General features: G+C 41.9%; 1 protein-coding gene across 1 annotated transcript in view; it reads left to right on the top strand.

Annotated features, from left to right (window-relative positions):
• The window catches only part of LOC307166773 (uncharacterized protein), a 419,028-nt gene that overhangs the window by 359,606 nt on the left and 34,613 nt on the right, over positions 1-24,809 (top strand). Inside the window, exons 29-34 of the mRNA XM_079885410.1 lie at positions 6,261-6,701; positions 6,994-7,407; positions 16,230-16,643; positions 20,989-21,399; positions 21,884-22,372; positions 24,349-24,759. Coding sequence (XP_079741536.1) covers positions 6,261-6,701; positions 6,994-7,407; positions 16,230-16,643; positions 20,989-21,399; positions 21,884-22,372; positions 24,349-24,759 — 2,580 coding nt within the window. The remainder of the gene's footprint in view (positions 1-6,260; positions 6,702-6,993; positions 7,408-16,229; positions 16,644-20,988; positions 21,400-21,883; positions 22,373-24,348; positions 24,760-24,809) is intronic.

The raw sequence follows: 24,809 nt of genomic DNA, 5'->3' as shown, positions 1-24,809 counted from the left end.
ACCTGTGCCCTAAACGGTGTATTGAGGGATTTAGGAACATAACCGTGCTTAGGTTTGAGTATATCCCTAGAGTCATTAGGCCCAAATTCCATGCACGTCGCGCTCACCGAGAGCGCGTGTAAGTCCCCTATGCGCTTCACTGAAGCGAGAGCCAGAAGAAACGCCGTCTTGAACGACAGGTGTTTAAGATCAATCTTCTGCAAGGGCTCAAAAGGATGACCTTTCATGGCTTCCAGTACCGTAGAAAGGGCCCATATAGGGACTGTGGGAGGTCTGGGAGGATTCAGTCTCTTAGCTCCTCTAATGAAGCGAATGACTAAATCGTTCCTTCCTATAGACTGGCCAAGCGTTGTCGTAGAGAACACTGCTATGGCCGCCACATAGACTTTGAGCGTGTAAGGGGACCTGCCCTTATCCAGCAGCTCCTGTAGGAAGGAGAGAACCTCCGTCACTCCGCAATTCAGGGGTGACATGCCACGAGCTGTGCACAAGCCAGAAAACACCGACCATTTGGAGGCGTAGAGACGTCGCGTAGACGGAGCTCTGGCCTCCGTGATCGTGTTTAACACTCCCTGTGGGAGGTCAGCGGGTACCCATTGATGGTCCACACGTGAAGGGACCACAGCTCTGGGTGAGGATGCCAGATCGAGCCGTTGGCTTGAGAAAGGAGATCCTTCCTCAGAGGCACTGGCCACGGGGCGGTGCTTGCTAACTGCATCACAACTGGGAACCAAGGTTGGCTCGTCCAGAGCGGCGCTACAAGCAGCACTGAACATCCTTCTTCCCTGATCCGTTCTACCACCTGGGTCAGAAGGGAGACAGGGGGGAAAGCGTAGAGAGGACGGCGAGGCCACATGTGGGTCAGCGCGTCCTTGCTTTTCGAGAAAATTTCTGGACAGTGAGCGTTTTCCTGAGACGCGAACAGGTCTACTTCCGCTCTGCTGAATTTCTTCCACAGCAGCTGTACTGTCTGTGGGTGCAAAGACCATTCTCCTGTCGGAACGTGGTTCCTGGACAGTCTGTCTGGTCCTATATTCAGGAGCCCTGGCACGTGCGCTGCTTTCAGCGAGAGCAGGTTGCTGCGAGCCCATATCAGGAGGCGTCTGGTTAGCCTGTACAGGGTCAGGGACCTGAGGCCGCCCTGGCGATTTATGTAGGATACCACCGACACGTTGTCTGAACGTACTAGGACGTGGTACCCCTTTATCAGGGGACGAAAGCGCATGAGCACTTTGCTCACTGCTAACATCTCGAGGCAATTTATATGAAGGAGCTTCTCCCGTTTTAACCATTGGACAAAGAGCGGTCTGCCCTCGAGCAGCGCTCCCCATCCTGAGGCGGATGCGTCCGTGGACACCACCATCAGTCTCGAGGAAGTCCCCAGGCTTACACCTGAATGGTACCAGTCTTTTGCCCCCCAAGGGTTCAAAGCTGCAATGCACACTTGATTGACCTTGAGGCGAAGCCGACCGGAGGCCCACGCTCTGTGAGGCACTCTCTCTCTGAGCCAGAACTGCAGTGGGCGCATGCGCAGCATGCCCAACTGGAGAACTGATGATGCTGAGGCCATCAGACCTAGCATCCTTTGAAATTTCTTGAGAGGGACTACAGCGCCGCAGCGAAAGGAGCCGACTGCACGCTGAATGTCCAGTGTGCGCTGAGATGACAGGCGTGCTGTCATTGACAGCGAGTTCAGTTCTATTCCCAGAAAAGATATAATCTGTCTGGGGAATAGCGAACTCTTTTCCCAGTTTACTGTGAGACCGAGATTCTCGAGGTGATCGAGTAAAATGGTTCTGTGCTCCACGATCTCTGAGTGAGATTGGGCTAGAATCAGCCAGTCGTCCAAATAGTTCAGCACTCGTATGCCCCGGAGTCTGAGGGGTACGAGCGCTGCGTCCATGCACTTCGTAAATGTACGGGGTGCCAGGGACAAGCCGAAAGGATTTTTCTGGTCGTGAGCATCCTGAACTGACGTTTCATAAGCGCTCTGTTCAGTTTCCGCAGATCTAGTATGGGTCTGAGACCCCCGTCTTTCTTGGGTACCAGGAAGTATCTGCTGTAAAGCCCCCCTTCGCTTTGAGCTTGAGATAAGGGTTCTATAGCCCCTTTGCTCAGTAGTTTCAGAATTTCGGCTCGAAGTAGATGTGCTACTTTCGATTCTACCGTGGTCTCGACGCGCGCCGTGTGGCGGCGAGGGCGTCGGCGAAACTGTAGCGAATAGCCTTCTTTTATGATGTTTAGCACCCATTTCGAAACCCCGGGAAGCTTCGCCCACGCGTCTGCACGGGTAGCTAGGGGCTGGGTGCGAAGCGCGCTCTGATCGGCTCGCGATACAGCGGCCTCGGTGAGCTGTGACATAAGCGTTGCGCTCATGACATCTGAGGCAGGGGGCGCGCTGATAACAGCGGGCAGAATGCCCGCGCTCGACTCCTCTGTGGTGGTTAACCGAGAGGGGGAGGGCTGGGCGAGTTCCATTGGAACTGTCATGTCTGTGTGTGGACGTGGGCGCAGGGTAGCGGGCACATTTACCACCTTTAAAGCATCGCTCGCCTGAGCAGAGCGCCTGCATACTGGTTTCGTTTTTACAGAAACCGTGAGACATGTAGGAAGTATTGTTTGTGGGCACTGGGTCGTGGGCACGTTTGCTATGTTTAATGCGCAATCGATCTGAGTCGATTTTATGTGCGCGAGCCCTATGTGAGGGGCTGTGCTTGTGTGTAGGAATGGGCACTGAGTAGTGGGCATTTTTTCTACACATGAAACACCATCGGCCGTGGCCGGGACACCAGAAAATACACTCTTTAAGGGATTTATCTGGGTAGCCATAAAAACGGCTTTTGTGTGCAGGCAAGCGGGCAATGGACCCGGCTTGTTGGCTGCTAAATACGCTGGACCAGTCACATTTCTTGGAACTGGACGAGCGGCAAGCTTTGGTGGAAGTACGGCCGCAGCGGGACTTGGACACCGTCGCTTTCCTAGGCGTGCTAGGACGACTTCGGGGCCTCTGGCTTCAACGCAATCTTTGGCCGTGGGCCACGCGGGACGGGGCGGCGGCCGGAAGAGCGAGAGCGCGGTCTCGAGCTCTGGGTCTGGCGGCGTTGTGAAGAGGAGGCGGTGGGCGGAGGCTTAGGCTGTGAGCTCTGAGCAGACGGTTTCGCACGGCCTGCTGCAGAGCTGGAGCGCTTCGGGAGGAAGTGCTTCATGGCCTGGGTCGCTTTCTGTACCTCAGCGAACCTGTCAGTGAAGTCTTTACCGAGGTTCCGAAGAGGCCGGCAGTGGAAAGCGGTGCGTCGAGGAACGCGGTGTGCTCCGACTCAGACATGTCCGAGAGCGTTAGCCAGAGATGTCTCTCAGACACTCAAAAGCCTGCCGCACGACGTCATCCCTGCTCCGCCGCGCTTTCTCCGCCGCCGGGCAGGCCGCGTCAGCGTTGCACACCATGGCCACGCTCCAGATTTACATGGCGCTCATGCTCCGTCCTATGGCCTGTGCCGCAGACTTGGTAGCGCGGAGAGCGAGGTCTGTAGCGCTCCTCAGGTCTGGCACGCAGATTGCGTCAGGTCCTTTCTCGTCCAGCTTGCGGAGGAGATCAGCCTGGTAAATCTGGAGCGTGGCCATGGTATGCAACGCTGACGCGGCCTGCCCGGCGGCGGAGAAAGCGCGGCGGAGCAGGGATGACGTCGTGCGGCAGGCTTTTGAGGGCAGCGCCATCTTAGCACGCCGTCCAGCGGAGGGCGGGCATAAGTGCGCTGCAATAGCCTCTTTGACCGGCGGCAGGGAGTGGTATCCTCTGTTCTTGGCGTCGTCGACAGCGGAGAACGCCAGAGAAACAGAAGATCGTGTCCTGGCCGAAAAAGGGGAGCTCCAAGACTTAGCGACTTCTTTGTGAAGCTCAGGAAGAAAAGGCGCTGGCTTGGATGCAGGCGAAGTGCGCTCCCCGGGCAGGAAGTAGCCGTCCAGCCGGTTGTGAGTGGGCTGCTCAGGCGTAACCCAATCGAGGCCGAGGCTCGCCGTGGCCTGAGTGAGTACGCGTATGAGCTCCGCCTCAATGCTCGCTCTCTTTCCCGTCGAAGCACGGGCAGGAGGCGCGAGATCCTCAGAGCTCGCCCAGCCTTCACTGCCTGATGCCAGAAGAGAGCAGGAATCCCCTTCTCGCAGCATCGCGTCAATCTCATCCGCGTCGTCGACGTAAGCGGCGGCAGACCGCGGCCGTTGTCCGTCAGGAAGCGAAACTGATGAAGCCGGTGAAGCAGGCGGGCGCACCGGCGAGCTTTGGCGGCTGGGAGAAGGTTCCGGGATTCGTTGAGCGTGGCGCTTTTACGTCGCGGCACTACAGCAGGTGTGGGCGCAGTCTCGTTGAAAAATGCCAAGCGAGTCCTCAGAGTCGCTATGGGCAACAGCTCGCAGTGAGGGCAGCCGCCGTCAGCGAGCGCGAGAGCTGCGTGTTCTTCACCCAGGCAGGAAACGCAAATCACGTGGCGGTCCCCGTCGCTGAGTGTGGCTCTGCACGAGCCGCAGGAAGGCATCTTTAAAAAGATGCAAGCTCTTTTAGTCAGTGTGTGTCGCGCCGACACACATTTATAGACCTAAGCCACGCCCGTTTCGGCGGGACGTGACGCAGAGGGCGCAAAGCGCCCTCATTGGGTATGACGTCACTCTAGGTCTCGCTCGATAGGCTCAAGCAGTTGCCAGCAGACCAGCCAATAGGCGCGCGAGCTGTCTCGCCTATGCCTGTATGCTGCAGCAACGCGTTTTACATTAATACAAAATTAAAGGATAATTTTTTGGCTTCAGTATTCTCGTGGAAAAGGATTTTCTCCTAGCGTATTCTACGCAGTACGAGAGTATCTCTCGTAAGAGAACACTCAATTGAAGTGTGGTGAGTGGTCATATTTTCATTGAATACTGATCATAACTATTTTAAACCAGTTACATAAAAAGGTATATTGGTGTAATTGAAATATGTAAAGAAAGTCTGATTTGCTCTAACTAACTGCTAGTTGTTCAGTCTAGTTCTCATGACACAGTTTTAACTAAGCGTCTCTGTTTCTGCATCTGGCCGCTGGCAGTCGTGTTGTAAGTAAATCTGTTGTTCAAATCCTTCTCTCACTCTTGTTCAGTCAGTCTCTGTAGAGATTGATTTTGTTCATGTATTTCTATTGTATCAGCTTCATGCAGCTCACAGTACGTTTATATATGTGGTTATAATCGAGTTACAGTGGGTTTCTGCATAGTCGAGCAACAATCTTAATCTCTCTGTCCAAATATACATCACACAATACATTATCATATATTCACAGGATCTGAGCCTCTTCATTTTGGGCTCACACTGGCCCCTTCATGGTCAAAAGTGGCCAAAGCCTTGAAATGTATCTCTTTTTTTCTTCTTCAGGTAAATCAATGTAATATTTTTTTGATCAATAATATTTTTGATTATTTTTTTTAATTTTGTATAAAATTTTATGAGCTATTTTTAAAATTAAAATGAATATAATTATTTTTCAATAGATGTAATATTATGAAAGCATTTTTAAAGTGAGAATAGTGTCACCTGGAGGCGTTAAAAACAAACGTGTGATGTCATGGTGTAACCACCTATAGTTCCCTATAGAAATATATAAAGAGGCTTTTGGATTCTGTTTTATAAACAAATTTTGTGTGTGTGTGTGTGTGTGTGTGTGTGTGTGTGTGTGTGTGTGTGTGTGTGTGACTCTTTTGTATTTTTTTATGTATTGATTTTATTTCACATATTCTCAAAATCTGCTCTGATGCAGTCTTACCAGTTCACTTGTGTGTGTGTAAGATTACTGATGTGACGTAATACAGGACAAAACAGCACTTGACTTTAATGGAGCTCTAGATTAAGTGTTTACTGTCAAATCAGAAAACAAACAGTGTAGAAACTCATAACTTCATATCAACTCGATATGTGCCAATTACATGTACTTGAAATGAAAGGTTTGAGTAAATTAATTTAGTTACTCAAACTTTGTTTTTTATTTTTATTTAGATTCCAAAAGTTAAAGCTATACAGAAATTCTTTTATTTACTAAATATTCAATTTAGGATTGTATTTATAACACACCACTCAATACACAACCAGCCTCTACAACTGAAATATAAACGGAATGAATAGTTAAAACCGAATGTTCATATATATTTTTATATTTATTAATTATTCAATGACTCAACGTTTTTCAATATTGTATATTCTCCTACACTGGACAATAAAGTGATAATTATGTGTGTCTCCACAGATTTCGTGACATTATCTACATGAAGAGAGAAGCTGCTGTAAAGTTTCTGCTGAATCTGTTTGTTTCAGCATCAGAGTTTGATGCAAATACAGAAGAAAATGACACTGAACTATTAACATCTGTGTGCAGCTACACATCTTTCCCCTGTGATGAGAATAATTGTTATACCTGGGATCAGTGTGATCTCCTGCTGGATCTGTGGTCACATGTGAAGGACTTTGAGTCTCAAACAGGCAGGAGTGTCCTTCCAGTATTACAGCCAGTTTATCAGTCAGCTCCTGCAGTCTGGAGAATAAACCTCTCAGAGAGAAAGAGCTCCATCCTCCTAGAAGTGCTGAAACTCCAAACAGAGAAGAAACCAGTAGAGCTGATAGACTGGACAGATGAAGAGAGTGAAGTGAGGGGATTCCTCCAGTGTCTGCCCTATATCTCACAGCTCAGGTGAGAGTCTCATGGGGAAAATACACTCATAGTTTGATTGTTTATTTTAATGTTGTCATTTGTATGCATTAATAAATAATGTTAATTTAGATTAATACATTTTAATATATTTATGTTGTTAAGTTGCTAAGTTGTTTTTAATCAGTCCAGCACATCTCAATTTTCAAGTTTAATTATCATTCTGTATAAGCACAGAATCCTCATTTTCATGCTGGTGTTGCTGGTCTTTTTAAAAAAAACATATATTCATTCTAGCTCTCACATGTAACAAAAACTTTCTCTGTTTTTGTAGGTTACCTCCTTCACAGAATGAATACTTGAAAGTAACTGACTGGAGATTGAAATTAACGGTACTTGATATGTGTCTGCAAGTGCCTGTTTTAAAGAATGAAATCACAAAAACATCTATGGATACATTATACTCTTACATATCCCATGGAAATTGTGATTTCCTGTTGGATCTTTATTTGCATATGAAAGTCTATGAGACTCAAACAGGCAGGAGTGTCCTTCCAGCATTACAGGTAATTTTTCAGTCAGTGTCTGCAGTCTGGAGAATAAATCTCTCAGAGAGAAAGAGCTCCATCCTCCTAGAAGTGCTGAAACTCCAAACAGAGAAGAAACCAGTAGAGCTGAGAGACTGGACAGATGAAGAGAGTGAAGTGAGGGGATTCCTCCAGTGTCTGCCCTACATCTCACAGCTCAGGTCTAAATACTTTATATTTACAAATAATTTTTAAATTTGACAAAATCAGTCAATGAAGCCATTATGAGTAATTCTGTCTTTGTAACGATGCAAATAAGTTCTACAGGCTAAAGAGTTTTACAGATGCAAATTTGTTTTGACTTTTTATTTTTCCCAGTTACTTGACAATTACTAGAAAAAAAATATTTAATCCACTTTTTACTTTGAATCAATATTCCTCAGAACAGCCATTCTCACTTTATCGTACTCTGACTCTGAGATAATCTGCACTATTATTTAGTCCGTCTCTAATATTGCTCAGCCAAACATTCTCAGAAATAACAACCACTTCATTAATTCCCCAAAACTAATACAATGAATGACAGATAATTCTTAAACAGAGTAGAATAAAAAGCTTTTCTGAGACAGTCTGAGGAAGTTTTTGGTAACACTTTACAATACGGGTGCACTAATATGCATTAATTCATGCTTAACTAATGCACAGATAATCATGTGTTAATGTATGACTGTGTGTTTGATCTATTCTAAACAATTAAGTTTTACTACTGTATATATGATTAATAGATTACGTAACATATGAATTGTTATTAATTAATTGTGTCATAATGTATTAATTCCTTAATAACATATTGTATTAACTAATAGTATAAATGTATCTATACCAGATGAACTGCCGCTTCTAGTACCTCGTTGTTCATGGCACAGGAATATGTCAGGTTAAGCTTGAGGTGTAGGGTTCAAAGGTGGAACTGAGAAGATGCGGCCGGTATTGCTATTTCATAACCCTGTGTCAAGACCGGACAAAGACAATATAATGTCCATTATAGTCAGTGATAGTGATGCTACGCTGGATGAGGCACGGCACTACACGACAGCAAAACCCCGACAGTAAACTGATGCCACTTTCTATTTCTGATGTACTCCAAGCTCTTGCGCTACTTCTGTTATGAAGGACAAATTAACTTGCAATGGTCTGTCATGTCCAATGTAGACGGCTGTTGCGGTACGACGCGATAATGGTCACGTCCAGTTTAAACACAGTGTAACAGCGGTCAGTTGGTCAGATTCTGGTGTGCTGATATTTGTGTGCAGCTGTAAGGGTTTGACAGGTCAATTTAGCTCAAAGGGAATTATTAATTCATTTATAGGGAATTTGAAAACTTATTACGGCCGCGCAAAGGACTCGTCCAGCGTTCATTTGAACGGGCCGTAACTTTCAGCTCTGCAGGGGGATATAAATATCCAAACTAGTGAAAAAACTATTTATCAGCAGTTTAAGACATTATAAATTCGTAAGCACATAACACAAGAACCCTTATCTTTAAAATACAAACAAGACTTTATTGATTATTCTAACACATAAAACTAATATCTAACACAAACACACGCACACACACATTCATACGAGTTGCAGAAAGAAAGAGTGAGGAAAGAATGAGTTTTAAGAGTGAGATGATGAAATCTCAAGTTTCTATATGCACGGCATGACCTGAACGAACCATCAGTTTAACCCTTCTATCGTTTCTTAGGCGGGTTATTAAATTTATATCAATGCACCAGTTCAGCTTAAGAGTCTGGAGGCTACTTGCTTGTCTTTGTGTTCCTTTGGGGATTCCTTTTGTCGGAGTGAAAGGGGGTTTCCCGAGTTCGTTGATTGGTGGACCGTCTCCTCGTGCCTGGATAGATGGCTGGGGCGGCCAGTCACGTGGTGTGCTGGCGGATGGATGGAAAGTCTTTGAAGTTGGAAGCGGGCTTTGCAGTCGAATCGTGGACCGAAACGTTACAGCAAAACTTAACTTAGAACAGAGACTCTCAACGGAAAAGAAAAGAAAACTAAGAAAAGAAAGAAAATTGAGATGAGAGTAGTTAGATGGCTTGAATGAAGCTGTTTAACCCATGTTCTTCTGATCTTGATTTGAGTTCTTTCGTCTGCTCCTCTACATGGTTACTCGTCTGTCTGGTTACTCCGTCATGGCTTCTCCATGATCGTTTGTGAATCTACTCTTTCTAAAGCTTTGTTCGGGTCATAAGATTTTAAACTCAAATGTTTGTCCAGCCTCCTGGATGAGTTCTGAACAATTAGACACTGTCTTTATTTGAGAGGTGGCATTTTCTTCACTTCTTATTGTAAATCATGCGTTATCTGTGATCTCCTTACTCTCCAGCTCTAGCAGAGAGAAAAGACGCCACAGTTTAGACATCATTAGTATTACAAGAATACGAAACATTTTACACAGATTTCAAATGCTAGGGGCGCCACTCATCCATAGGGGCGCCAGAATGAGTGAAGGAATGAATTTTTTTTTACTTTTTTTTTTTTTACTTTTTTTTTATAATACTATTTTAAAACCATTAATTCGAAATACTACCAAATAAAGCAAAAAAAAAGTCCGGCTCATCAATCTTCCCCCACCCAGCGAGTGCTTGAAGTGCGTCAGAAACAGAGCGCGCGCGCGATCAGTTGTTGGTAATTTGTTGTGTAGCGTGCGCGACGCCGCATCCAATGTAGACAGCACTGCTTTTGTTAACACACAGCTCTTAGAAACGGGCCTGGCAGCTCGCGCCAGTTCTAGACACGGTGAAAGTTTCCTGATTGTGACGGATGGCCGAATTTACATGACACATTATAAATGAGCATAGTCTGTGATAGATACAGTGCCAAAAAGAAGAGAAGAGGATAAAAGGGGATAAAGACAGGTAAAGTGATGTAGTGAATGAACAATTTATTGCATATTGCATAGTAAGATACTATAATTTCATGGCAGTTATTTTTACCATATATAACGTAATGTTAGCAGTTGTTCTGAGTTCTCCAGAGTCCAGACTGTGTGATTTTGTAACAATCATGTCAGTTTAAAAACGCATTTTTTATTATCACTTTTTTTATTAATGTTTTACTCTACAGTTGTGCAGTTTTGTGGGGGATACAGTACAGGCCAAAAGTTTGGAAACATTACTTATTTTATTGTTTTTGAAAGAAGTTTCTTCTGCTCATCAAGCCTGCATTTATTTGATCAAAAATACATTAAAAAAAATTATAAATATGTCGGCGCCAATAGCCCCATGGTTAACGCGCCGACATATAGCGCAACTGCGCCTCCGGCGACCCGAGTTCGATTCCCAGCTCGAGGTCCTTTGCCGATCCCCTCCCCTCTCTCTCCACCCACCCCACGCTATCCTGTCAAAATCTCTACTGTCCTATCAAATAAAGGCACAAAAAGACCAAAAACATAACTTGCAAAAAAAAAAAAAAAAAAAAAAAAAAAAAATGTTAAAAAGAACTGCATTTATTAAAAATAAATAAAAAATATTTTCTAATTATATAAATCATCTTTACAATCACTTTTTATCAATTTAACACATCCTTGCTGAATAAAACTATTGATTTATTTAAAAAAAAAGAAAGAACAAAATTACTGACCCCAAATTACTGACCAATAGAGTATATTGTTGTTACAAAAGATTTATATTTTTAAAACATTTTCTTCTTTTTTTTTTTTTTTTTTACTTTTTATTCATCAAAGTATCCTAAAAAGTATCACAGGTTATGAAAAAATATTAAGCAGCAGAACTGTTTCCAACTTTGATAATGAATCATCATATTAGAATGATTTCTAAAGGATCATGTGATGGAGTAATGATCCTGAAAATTCAGCTTTTGCATCACAGAAATAAATGATCATTTAAAGTATAATAAATTGAAAACCAATTATTTTAAATTGTAATAATATATCACAATATTAAAAAAAAATTCTGTATTTTTGATCAAATAAATGCAGCCAGGCTTGATGAGCAGAAGAAATTTCTTTCAAAAACATTAAAAATAGTAATGTTTCCAAACTTTTGGCCTGTACTGTATATGGCATTTTTAAAATTTATTTGCCAAAATTAGTAATGATATTTATTTACAGGTTTATTCAAAATAGCAAAGTTCACATTAAATCTGTATTGTAAAACGTGCTATAAAAGATAATGGGGACTTGACTTGAATGCTATGTAATGCTCTTGGTATTTGAGTTTAGGCTGTAATGTGTGTGTATGTGTGTGTGTGTATATATATATATTTATTGTTATGATGATGAGGAAGGAGAACCCAGGCGCAGACAAAGTACACTAAACACGATTTATTATAGGCAAAAAGGGGAAAATAAAGCCCACAATGGGGTAAAACAAGACAAGACTGAGGATACTAACTAGACTATAAACTTGACAGAAGTCTAGACACTAACTAACAGCAAATACACAAACAGGATCTTCACAGGACTCGTAACGAAGACAGGATACTCACAGGAACTATTTTGCAATGACTCACATGAAATAATAGCACAGGCAAGATTCACAGAGTAACATCACAGCAGTATTCACATAAAGTATGGCAATGAACCGACACAAGACAGCAAACACAAGGGGATTAAATAGGGAGAAACTAATCAGGAACAGGTGACACAGGTAAAGCAATAATCTAACCAGGGACACAGGTGAAACAATAATGACTAAACAAGGGTAACAAGGGGGCGGGGTTACATGACGAGACAACGCAAGCACATGGCCAAACAAATGGCCATGTGCTGCACATGAAACATGGGCCTGTCATGATCCTGCCTCAAGACCAGGGAAAATCAGAGACAAGGCGGCAGAATCATGACAGAACCCCTCCCTTAAGGAGCGGCTTCCAGACGCTCCCTAAGGGAACACTAAACACGTGACATGACAGACTGAGACAAGGACACAAACCAACAAAACATGACGAACAACAACAACGGCAAACATGAAAAAACTATAACAGGGTTGGGATGAAAAATCAAAAACAACAAACAAGGCAGAGGAGGTGGAGACAAAGAGTTCATGGGGGATAGTCCAGGGTGGGTGGGTGGGACTGTGGTCTTGGGTGGACAGGATGATGGTTGAGGGCGAGGGGTCCGGGCAGACTTGGATGGGGAAACACGAGGAACAGTCTTAGGAGAAACAGACCGGGGTGAAGTGGTGACAGGGGTGTCCGGGGAAACAAACAGAGGTCGGGTGACAGCTGGTACGGGGCTGGACACATTAGCTGGGACAGGGCTGGACAAATTAGTTGGGACAGGGCTGGACACAGACATCCTCCAGTCAGTTGGGACAGGGCTGGACACATTAGTTGGGACAGGACTGGACACAGACATCCTCCTGTCAGCTGGGACAGGACTGGACACATCAGCTGGGACAGGACTGGACACATCTGCTGGGACAGGACTGGACACATCTGCTGGGACAGGACTGGACACATCTGCTGGGACAGGACTGGACACATTAGCAGGAACAGTGCAAGCGGTGGCTGACTTAGGAACAGCGCTCTGAGTGGCTGGCCTCAGATCAACACTGGCTGCAGCTGACTGGGGTACGGCGCTCTCGGCAGCTGACTGGGGTACGGCGCTCTCGGCAGCTGACTGGGGTACGGCGCTCTCGGCAGCTGACTGGGGTACGGCGCTCACAGACTCAGGACAAGACATGGCGGGGACTTCAAGGATTTGGACAAGACGTTTTAAGTATTGAGACAATGCATCGGCAACAACGAGGACAGGCATCTTTTGAGAAGCAGAAACCGACCGCAAGACAGCTTCAGCAGCTGAATCGGCCGCTGCTCTCTCTACAGCACACACGACTGCGGGCTCGGGAACAGCGCTTGCAGTGGCGGGCTCTGGAACAGCGCTTGCAGTGGCGGGCTCTGGAACAGCGCTTGCAGTGGCGGGCTCTGGAACAGCGCTTGCAGTGGCGGGCTCTGGAACAGCGCTTGCAGTGGCGGGCTCTGGAACAGCGCTTGCAGTGGCGGGCTCTGGAACAGCGCTTGCAGTGGCGGGCTCTGGAACAGCGCTTGCAGTGGCGGGCTCTGGAACAGCGCTTGCAGGGGCGGGCTCTGGAACAGCGCTTGCAGGGGCGGGCTCTGGAACAGCGCTTGCAGGGGCGGGCTCTGGAACAGCGCTTGCAGGGGCGGGCTCTGGAACAGCGCTTGGGACAGCTAGAGATGAAGAGCGAGAGGCTCCCTTTCTCCTCTTCTTTCTCTTTGAACGCGAAGCCGAATCTGTAGCTGGACTAGCGACCAGTTGGAGATGTTCAGCTGGAACCGCAACAGGAGCAGGGATGGCGTTCTCGGGCAGCGCTGACTCGGTCGAGGAAGACTCAGACGGGGAATCCCAGGAAACTCGTCTCCCTCGTTTACCATGGAGAACAATGGGAGCAGAAGGGGCCTCAGGAGAAGTGGAACCAGCCTTATCACCATGGGCAACAACGGCCAGGACGCGACCCTCTGGGATCACAGGTAGCGAGGCAGATGGTGGAGACCTCGAGGAAGAAGCCTGCGGCTCCTCCCGGGAGAAACGATCCCAGAGTTGGGCATAATTCTTCAGGATCCACTCACCCTGGGACGAGAATGGGAGGTTGACCCTCTTTCTGTCGGTGGGAGCCGACAACCAGCATTGTTCACGGATCTCCATTTGTCGCTGGAGCTGGGAGGACATACTGTCTGCTGGGTCCTTTTTTGGTCGGTTCATTCTGTTATGATGATGAGGAAGGAGAACCCAGGCGCAGACAAAGTACACTAAACACGATTTATTATAGGCAAAAAGGGGAAAATAAAGCCCACAATGGGGTAAAACAAGACAAGACTGAGGATACTAACTAGACTATAAACTTGACAGAAGTCTAGACACTAACTAACAGCAAATACACAAACAGGATCTTCACAGGACTCGTAACGAAGACAGGATACTCACAGGAACTATTTTGCAATGACTCACATGAAATAATAGCACAGGCAAGATTCACAGAGTAACATCACAGCAGTATTCACATAAAGTATGGCAATGAACCGACACAAGACAGCAAACACAAGGGGATTAAATAGGGAGAAACTAATCAGGAACAGGTGACACAGGTAAAGCAATAATCTAACCAGGGACACAGGTGAAACAATAATGACTAAACAAGGGTAACAAGGGGGCGGGGTTACATGACGAGACAACGCAAGCACATGGCCAAACAAATGGCCATGTGCTGCACATGAAACATGGGCCTGTCATGATCCTGCCTCAAGACCAGGGAAAATCAGAGACAAGAAGGCAGAATCATGACATATATATATATATATATATATATATATATATATATATATATATATATATATGCTAAATAATCATGAACACAATGACGGGGTGAAATGGGCTGTGATGCATGGGGCACCAGGTAAAATCTTGCCTAGGGCAGCAAATTGGTCAGGGCCGGCCCTGATATCTGTAGTGTGATCAAGCAACCTCTGCCGTTATCTTTGTGGGTCCTAAGCTTTACCATCTTTGAACCAATCAGTCTTTTCCAAACTATCTAACATTGACAACATTCTTCCTTTAGTTAGGCTCATCTCTTTGAAGCTTGCATGGCCATGAAGTTCTTAGCTGTGGGTTTTCATAGGTTAGCGTAGACTGGCTGGAGCCTGGATTTTATGGCTCTGGATTGGTGATTTAGGGTCTGGAGTGTTGAGTTCTCTGTGGAATTATGTTTGAACAAATCACCAGGAAAATTCATTTGTGTTTGGTTCGACTACAAATCCTACACAGCCCAACTTACCCATCCTTCGAACACATTCTCTGACATTACATTCACTGCATGTGCCATTATCAAACCCATAAATGACATATCTCTTTACAATTAGTTAATAATCATGTGCCCCAACAAGTAAAGTCATAACATGATACATTTGCAAATCATTAGTTAATGATTAATTAAAGCAGACAACTGGAAGTTGAAGTACATAGCTTTGACCAATTGTGTTAATTAACGCATTAATTTACACTATTAGTTTATACAATGTGTTATTAAGGAATTAATACATTGACACATTTAATTAATAACTTCATATATTACTTAATCTATTTATCATATAGACGCTTTATTAGTTGCTGATGCAGTAATAATTAATACTTCATTAGTTCTTCATGAGTCATACATTAACACATGATTATCTGTGCATTAGTTAAGCATGAATTAATGTATATTAGTGCACCCGTATTGTAAGTGTTACCGCTTTATTTATCAGCCACTCTGCTATCACCAATAGTTTCAAACGCCTGTACATCCCCAGATAGATGGACCTCAGGTGCACACATGCACACTTTTTTGGGAACAATTAATCTTACACTTGTTTATTAATGTCTATGACTGTAGTCAGATTATTTTGACAGTCATTTTGTACATTAAGGCACTTTTTACTCTTTTATATAGTGTTTGTGTTTGTAACTGAGCTGCAGTAAACGTCCACATTGTGCCTGTAAACTAAACCAAACATACATTTTGGAGTTATACTCTTACAAAGAAAATGTATATCCGTAAACAATTATGATAATAGATTTAAGAATCACAGTCTTACAAAAAAAATAATTACATGTGTTGCTGCCAATTTTTAACTTGTGCTTAATTTGTCAAATATACCTTGTAAAAATATACTTCATACGAACTTTGACCTGAACAAATAGCATCAAAGTTTTTGGAGTATTATTACCACAATTGTATGTATTTACTGTATTTATTAGCCTTGCATAACTTAAATTATAAGAGATAATGTACAGTCAGCTGGTCATTATTACAAAATAAACCTGACAGAGTGTTCAGGACTGACATGCTGATTCTCACCACAAACTTCAGAGGATGAAATACTCTTCTGTCTCCTGCTGATCACATATTGTATCAGATTATATTTGACAAGCTGTTTCAGTAGATCAGTGTCAGTTGATCATTTTCATATTAACACTTCCTTTCCTTTGTCATCTTTAACTAAATCGTGTTCATTGTTTCTTTAGATTTATTGAACCACAGAATAAAACATCTGAATCATGGGAGAAAAGAAAGAGATTATTAATACTGGATTTGTGTCTGCAAGCTGCTCTCCACCAGAAAGAGACAATAAAAGAAACTGTGAAGAAACTGCTGTCATCTGTGAATTATGAGAGATGTGATCTCCTGCTGGATCTGTGTTCACATGTGAAGGACTATGAGACTCAAACAGGCAGGAGTGTCCTTCCAGCATTACAGCCAGTTTATCAGTCAGCTCCTGCAGTCTGGAGAATAAAGCTCTCAGAGAGAAAGAGCTCCATCCTCCTAGAAGTGCTGAAACTCCAAACAGAGAAGAAACCAGTAGAGCTGATAGACTGGACAGATGAAGAGAGTGAAGTGAGGGGATTCCTCCAGTGTCTGCCCTACATCTCACAGCTCAGGTGAGAGTCTCATGAGGAAAATACACTCATAGTTTGATTCAGTTTATTTTAATAAATAATATTGTTAAATTAGATTAATTAGAAATATTTTTATGTCAGATCCATTAGTGATGTAAGCTTAATTTCTATTGTTTTAATTGTAGCTGAAGATTTTAGCTGTAAGACTGTAAGACAGATCTGATGTTTTGATACCTATTAATTTTTTTAGTTCTACAGTTTACATTCACTTGAGTTGAAACTGACTGCATTTACATTAATATTGAGTCATGAAACACACTGAGAGCAGAAATGTAATGAAATCAACCATTTGACCTTGACATGATGTTTGTAATTATTTAAATATTTTGACTCTATTTTAAATACAGTTATATATATTAAGATTATTTTCAACCCTCATTTTGACCTTTTGTCACACACACTTGGTTTAAGTTCTACATCTCTCATAAGTGACTAAGGCTTGTCAGTAAACGGCCACTGTTATGATTGGCTAAGGTCATTTCATAGGAAAAATTATCAGGGCCTCCAATATTGCACGTGTGTGTTTTGAAAACATTATCCATAAATATAAAACTGCATTTACAAGCAAAGCATTATGAATTTGTTTACATTTGTTTTGTTATGAAATTGTTTACTTTCTCTTTGTGATGTCAGATCCAATAGAGTTGGCATTGCTCTATCTTTCAGTAAAAGTTTCTTTCCAAACTCTGCATTAAATTGCGCCTGATTACAAAACCAAGTCTGCAGTGAAATGGTCAGAACAAACATAATCCAGACATTGTTTAATATAAACCATCCATTTGTTCCTAATGCTGGAGTCCTTCAGAAGGCTGTGCAGATCTTCCCTAACATCTTAATATTGAACTAGATTAAAAAGTTCGTCGAGACAAACTTTAAGTTGGCTTGAGAAAGTTTGTACTGGAAAGTTTGAAGTTTAAAGTAGTTTGAAGATTAAAGTAGTTTGAAGTTTAATTTAGTTTAAAGTTTAATTTAGTTTAAAGTTTAAATTAGTCTAAAGTTTAAATTAGTTTGAAGTTTAAATTAGTTTAAAGTTTAAATTAGTCTAAAGTTTAAATTAGTTTGAAGTAAATTAGTTTAAAGTTGAAAGTAGTTTAAAGTTTAAATTAGTTTGAAGTTAAAATTAGCTTAAAGTTTTAATTAGTTTAAAGTTTAAAGTAGTTTAAAGTTAAAAAGTTGTTGGGGGTTTTCTAGTGGGTTGCTAAGGTGTTCTGGGTGGTTGCTAGGTGGTTGCTAGGGTGTTCTGGGTGGTTGCTATGGTGTTGCTATGCGGTTGCTAAGGTTTTTGGGTGGTTGTTAGGGTGTTCGGGGTGGTTGCTAGGGTATTCTGGTTGGTTGCTATGGTGTTGCTAGGGTGTTGCTAAGCGGTTGCTAGGGTATTTTGGGTGGTTGCTATGGTGTTGCTAGGCGGTTGCTAAGGTATTTTGGCTGGTTGCTAGGGTGTTCGGGGTGGTTGCTATGGTGTTGCTAGGTGGTTGCTAAGGTATTTTGGGTGGTTGCTAGGGTGTTGCTAGGCGGTTGCTAGGGTATTCTGGTTGGTTGCTAGGCGGTTGCTAGGGTGTTCTGGGTGGTTGCTAGGGTGTTGCTAAGCAGTTGCTAGGGTATTTTGAGTGGTTGCTAGGGTGTTGCTAGGTGGTTGCTAAGGTATTTTGGGTGGTTGCTAGGGTGTTGCTAGTCGGTTGCTAGGGTGTTCTGGGTGGTTGCTATGCTGTTGCTAGGTGGTTGCTAGGGTATTCTGGTTGGTTGCTAGGCGGTTGCTAGGGTGTTGCTAAGCGGTTGCTAGGGTATTTTGGGTGGTTGCTATGGTGTTGCTAGGCGGTTGCTAAGGTATTTTGGCTGGTTGCTAGGGTGTTCGGGGTGGTTGCTATGGTGTTGCTAGGTGGTTGCTAAGGTATTTTGGGTGGTTGCTAGGGTGTTGCTAGGCGGTTGCTAGGGTATTCTGGGTGGTTGCTAGGGTGTTGGTAGGGTGTTTTTGGGTGGTTGCTAGGGTGTTCTGGGTGGTTGCTAGGGTGTTGCTAGGTGGTTGCTAAGGTACTTTGTGTGGTTGCTAGGGTGTTCTGGGTGGTTGCTAGGCGGTTGCTAGGGTGTTCTGGGTGGTTGCTAGGTTGTTGCTAGGGTGTTTTGGGTGGTTGCTATGGTGTTGCTAGGCGGTTGCTAGGGCATTCGGGGCGGTTGCTAAGGTATTTTGGGTGGTTTCTATGATGTTACTAGGTGGTAGGTAGTTGTCACAGATGGTTACTATGGAGTTTTTATAGAGTTCTTAGAATGATTTAGCACTTAACTAATCGCTATTAGCATGTAGCTATTCACTGCTAGCATGTGTAGCATGTTGGAAGTGCTGTTTGCTAGCATGAGTCAAAAGAGCCAAACCTCATCTCTATACGATGTTCTGATACAGAGATATAGGTCTTGCAAAACGGTTGCTAGGGTACTCAAGTTTGGTTGCTATGGAGTTGCTTGGGAGCTGGAAGCTTTAAACTTAAGTTTAAAGTGGTGTGAAGTTTAAAGTAGTTTACGAGTTTTGAGTTTACAAGTTTAAATGAGTTTAGAGTTTAAGTTTAAATGAGTTTAGTGTGTGTGTGTGTGTGTGTTCACACACACACAGACACACACACACACACACACACACACACACACACACTCAGAGTTTATGAGTTTAGAGTTTATAAGTGTATAAATTGATGAGTTTATAAGTGTTAGAGTTTTTGAGTTTAGAGTTTATAAGTTTTAAATGAGTTTAGAGTTTATAAGTTTAAATGAGTTTAGAGTTTATAAGTTTAAATGAGTTTAAGAGTTCAGAGTTTATTAATTTATGAGTGTAAGAGTTCATAAGTCTATGAATTCATGAGTTTATAAGTTAATTAGTTTATAAGTGTGTGTATGAGTTTAGAGTTCATTAGTTTAAATGAGTCTCAATGGCTAATATAGTATATAGAACGACAGTTTGGTTTAGTCTTCAAGATATTTTGATTTGAATTTTCGTCGGTTGGTCAGTTTGAATCTGGATTTGAATTTTTAGAACTCCCCAATGCAAGTCAATGGGAGTTTTTCCGAGTTTTGATCGTCATTTTTAGGAAAACCGTAAGTCCGATCAGTCTGAAAAGATATAGCACACTTGGTCAGATCAGTTTGAGTGTCTGAGCCGAGTTTATAATAATAATAATAAGTTTAAATAGGATTTCAGTAAGTTGGCTCTCTCAAGCCAACTTAACTAGTTTAAAACTTGCAGTAAGCTTCAGGAGCCTGTTAACATGAGCACCTCTATAGCCTTGGGTGACCAGCTCTCTCTTTCTTGTCACTCCATTGTTCTCCACTGCTGGACAGGTTATCTAAATGAAATGTTAAAGTAGGCGTTGATGTGTTGTTGTGGAGTTGGTCAGATGAAAATATCTACTAGAGTCTAATGTCACAATGTGGAGGAAGTAAAAAACAAGTCATTTAGCAGCTTGATTTCAACTTATGACAATTTGTGGGGGGTCTGAAAAGTTTTTTTCGTTGTAGAATGACATCTTATATGTCAAAAGATCAAAGAAAATGTGATTCCTCATTTCATAAATGCTTTATTGGTCAACAAAAATAATACTGTGGCTGATTCACCAGAGAAAAGGGGAAAATGTGGCCCTATTAATATCGACTTTGGGAACTAGGGATGTATGATTTAGACAAGAAGTCTCAGCTAGGCAATACCTCTTCTGAAACGTGTTGGTCTTGTGTTGTGGCGACTAACAACTGGATCTGGCAACACATCTGTTTGTGATCAGCGGTTCTGTGTTTCCTGAGTTTATAATGTTTCTTCCACACAGTGAGACTCACAGCTGATACGTGAATATATTTCGGTTTCTGGATATCTGGGGAATAAATGGAATTGGTTGACAGTGTAAATGCAGCCAAAGTGTTTACTAATGCATCAGTAATGGTGGAGGAACCATCTATCTGACAGAGATTTACAGTAACATCAACTGAATCTGTTAATTAAACTAATAATGTAGAACTTGTGGTTTCAGAAAATTATTTCAATTACTGTATTTGTTTTATTATGTTTCACAGTTTATTTGCAGTTATGCACTCTTTTTTGTTTGAAGAATGTAATTGATTTCAACTAGTGTGGTTCAATTAGCCAATAATCATTTGATATTTTGCTACAAACAATGCAATTTCACCTCAGAGCAAAATTATAAACTAAAGATAATTATTAAAACATCTGTTCATCACTTTTCACTTCAGTTACACTGACCTTAGGTATTGTCTGACAAACTGTTTTATTCATTTCAAGAATCTTTATTTGTCTCCTTTGTCATCTCTAACTGAATCTTGTTCATTCTTTCTTTAGATTTGTTGAACCACAGAATAAATCATCTGAATCATGGGAGAAAAGAAAGAGATTCATACTGGATTTGTGTCTGCAAGCTGCTCTCCACCAGAAAGAGACAATAGAAGAAACTGTGAAGAAACTGCTGTCATCTGTGAATTATGAGAGATGTGATCTCCTGCTGGATCTGTGTTCACATGTGAAGGACTATGAGACTCAAACAGGCAGGAGTGTCCTTCCAACATTACAGCCAGTTTATCAGTCAGCTCCTGCAGTCTGGAGAATAAAGCTCTCAGAGAGAAAGAGCTCCATCCTCCTAGAAGTGCTGAAACTCCAAACAGAGAAGAAACCAGTAGAGCTGATAGACTGGACAGATGAAGAGAGTGAAGTGAGGGGATTCCTCCAGTGTCTGCCCTACATCTCACAGCTCAGGTGAGAGTCTCATGGGGAACAGACCAACCATGCTTGATTATTGTATTCAGTGCTCACAATAAATTAATGAAATCAATGTATATGTTGGGTAGACAATATAAATGTGATTGTGAACCAGAATTGAAAACACTGAATTGAAGTGTGGTTTTGTCGACACCACAGCGGCCGGATGCATAAACTTCTTATACTTATACATTTCACACACATTTTCATTATTAAAAATTCAATAATCCATATTTACCCTTTCAGATTTCACTTCCAAAATATTAATTTTCGGTCCATTTTATTTCGCTTCCACAAATTCATCAGAAAATTTGCTCAAACTTTGTTTTTAAAACTTTTGTTTAGATTCCAAAAGATAGAAGCTATACAGAAATCCTTATTTTAATAAATATTCAATTTAGGATTATATTTTTACTTTTATTCAATATTTTATATTCTCCTACACTGGACAATAAAGTGATAATTATGTGTGTCTCCACAGATTTTGGGACATTGTCTACATGGAGAGAGAAGCTGCTGTAAAGTTTCTGCTGAATCTGTTTGTTTCAGCATCAGAGTTTGATGCAAATACAGAAGAAAATTACACTGAACTATTAACATCTGTGTGCAGCTACACATCTTTCCCCTGTCATGAGAATTATTATGAAGATACTGATTATGAGATTTATAATCTCAATAATAAAAATATTAATTATCATATTGATCAGTGTGTTTTCCTGCTGGATCTGTGTTCACATGTGAAGGACTATGAGACTCAAACAGGCAGGAGTGTCCTTCCAGCATTACAGCCAGTTTATCAGTCAGCTCCTGCAGTCTGGAGAATAAAGCTCTCAGAGAGAAAGAGCTCCATCCTCCTAGAAGTGCTGAAACTCCAAACAGAGAAGAAACCAGTAGAGCTGATAGACTGGACAGATGAAGAGAGTGAAGTGAGGGGATTCCTCCAGTGTCTGCCCTACATCTCACAGCTCAGGTGAGAGTCTCATGAGGAAAATACACTCATAGTTTGATTCAGTTTATTTTAATAAATAATATTGTTAAATTAGATTAATTAGAAATATTTTTATGTCAGATCCATTAGTGATGTAAGCTTACTTTCTATTGTTTTAATTGTAGCTGAAGATTTTAGCTGTAAGACTGTAAGACAGATCTGATGTTTTGATACCTATTAATTTTTTTAGTTCTACAGTTTACATTCACTTGAGTTGAAACTGACTGCATTTACATTAATATTGAGTCATGAAACACACTGAGAGCAGAAATGTAATGAAATCAACCATTTGACCTTGACATGATGTTTGTAATTATTTAAATATTTTGACTCTATTTTAAATACAGTTATATATATTAAGATTATTTTCAACCCTCATTTTGACCTTTTGTCACACACACTTGGTTTAAGTTCTACATCTCTCATAAGTGACTAAGGCTTGTCAGTAAACGGCCACTGTTATGATTGGCTAAGGTCATTTCATAGGAAAAATTATCAGGGCCTCCAATATTGCACGTGTGTGTTTTGAAAACATTATCCATAAATATAAAACTGCATTTACAAGCAAAGCATTATGAATTTGTTTACATTTGTTTTGTTATGAAATTGTTTACTTTCTCTTTGTGATGTCAGATCCAATAGAGTTGGCATTGCTCTATCTTTCAGTAAAAGTTTCTTTCCAAACTCTGCATTAAATTGCGCCTGATTACAAAACCAAGTCTGCAGTGAAATGGTCAGAACAAACATAATCCAGACATTGTTTAATATAAACCATCCATTTGTTCCTAATGCTGGAGTCCTTCAGAAGGCTGTGCAGATCTTCCCTAACATCTTAATATTGAACTAGTTTAAAACTTGCAGTAAGCTTCAGGAGCCTGTTAACATGAGCACCTCTATAGCCTTGGGTGACCAGCTCTCTCTTTCTTGTCACTCCATTGTTCTCCACTGCTGGACAGGTTATCTAAATGAAATGTTAAAGTAGGCGTTGATGTGTTGTTGTGGAGTTGGTCAGATGAAAATATCTACTAGAGTCTAATGTCACAATGTGGAGGAAGTAAAAAACAAGTCATTTAGCAGCTTGATTTCAACTTATGACAATTTGTGGGGGGCCTGAAAAGTTTTTTTCGTTGTAGAATGACATCTTATATGTCAAAAGATCAAAGAAAATGTGATTCCTCATTTCATAAATGCTTTATTGGTCAACAAAAATAATACTGTGGCTGATTCACCAGAGAAAAGGGGAAAATGTGGCCCTATTAATATCGACTTTGGGAACTAGGGATGTATGATTTAGACAAGAAGTCTCAGCTAGGCAATACCTCTTCTGAAACGTGTTGGTCTTGTGTTGTGGCGACTAACAACTGGATCTGGCAACACATCTGTTTGTGATCAGCGGTTCTGTGTTTCCTGAGTTTATAATGTTTCTTCCACACAGTGAGACTCACAGCTGATACGTGAATATATTTCGGTTTCTGGATATCTGGGGAATAAATGGAATTGGTTGACAGTGTAAATGCAGCCAAAGTGTTTACTAATGCATCAGTAATGGTGGAGGAACCATCTATCTGACAGAGATTTACAGTAACATCAACTGAATCTGTTAATTAAACTAATAATGTAGAACTTGTGGTTTCAGAAATTTCAATTACTGTATTTGTTTTATTATGTTTCACAGTTTATTTGCAGTTATGCACTCTTTTTTGTTTGAAGAATGTAATTGATTTCAACTAGTGTGGTTCAATTAGCCAATAATCATTTGATATTTTGCTACAAACAATGCAATTTCACCTCAGAGCAAAATTATAAACTAAAGATAATTATTAAAACATCTGTTCATCACTTTTCACTTCAGTTACACTGACCTTAGGTATTGTCTGACAAACTGTTTTATTCATTTCAAGAATCTTTATTTGTCTCCTTTGTCATCTCTAACTGAATCTTGTTCATTCTTTCTTTAGATTTGTTGAACCACAGAATAAATCATCTGAATCATGGGAGAAAAGAAAGAGATTCATACTGGATTTGTGTCTGCAAGCTGCTCTCCACCAGAAAGAGACAATAGAAGAAACTGTGAAGAAACTGCTGTCATCTGTGAATTATGAGAGATGTGATCTCCTGCTGGATCTGTGTTCACATGTGAAGGACTATGAGACTCAAACAGGCAGGAGTGTCCTTCCAACATTACAGCCAGTTTATCAGTCAGCTCCTGCAGTCTGGAGAATAAAGCTCTCAGAGAGAAAGAGCTCCATCCTCCTAGAAGTGCTGAAACTCCAAACAGAGAAGAAACCAGTAGAGCTGATAGACTGGACAGATGAAGAGAGTGAAGTGAGGGGATTCCTCCAGTGTCTGCCCTACATCTCACAGCTCAGGTGAGAGTCTCATAGGGAACAGACCAACCATGCTTGATTATTGTATTCAG

The sequence above is a fragment of the Squalius cephalus genome (assembly GCF_949319135.1).
Source record: "Squalius cephalus genome assembly, chromosome: 11".
NCBI lineage: Eukaryota > Metazoa > Chordata > Actinopteri > Cypriniformes > Leuciscidae > Squalius > Squalius cephalus.
This window is presented reverse-complemented; position numbering and strand designations above follow the sequence as displayed.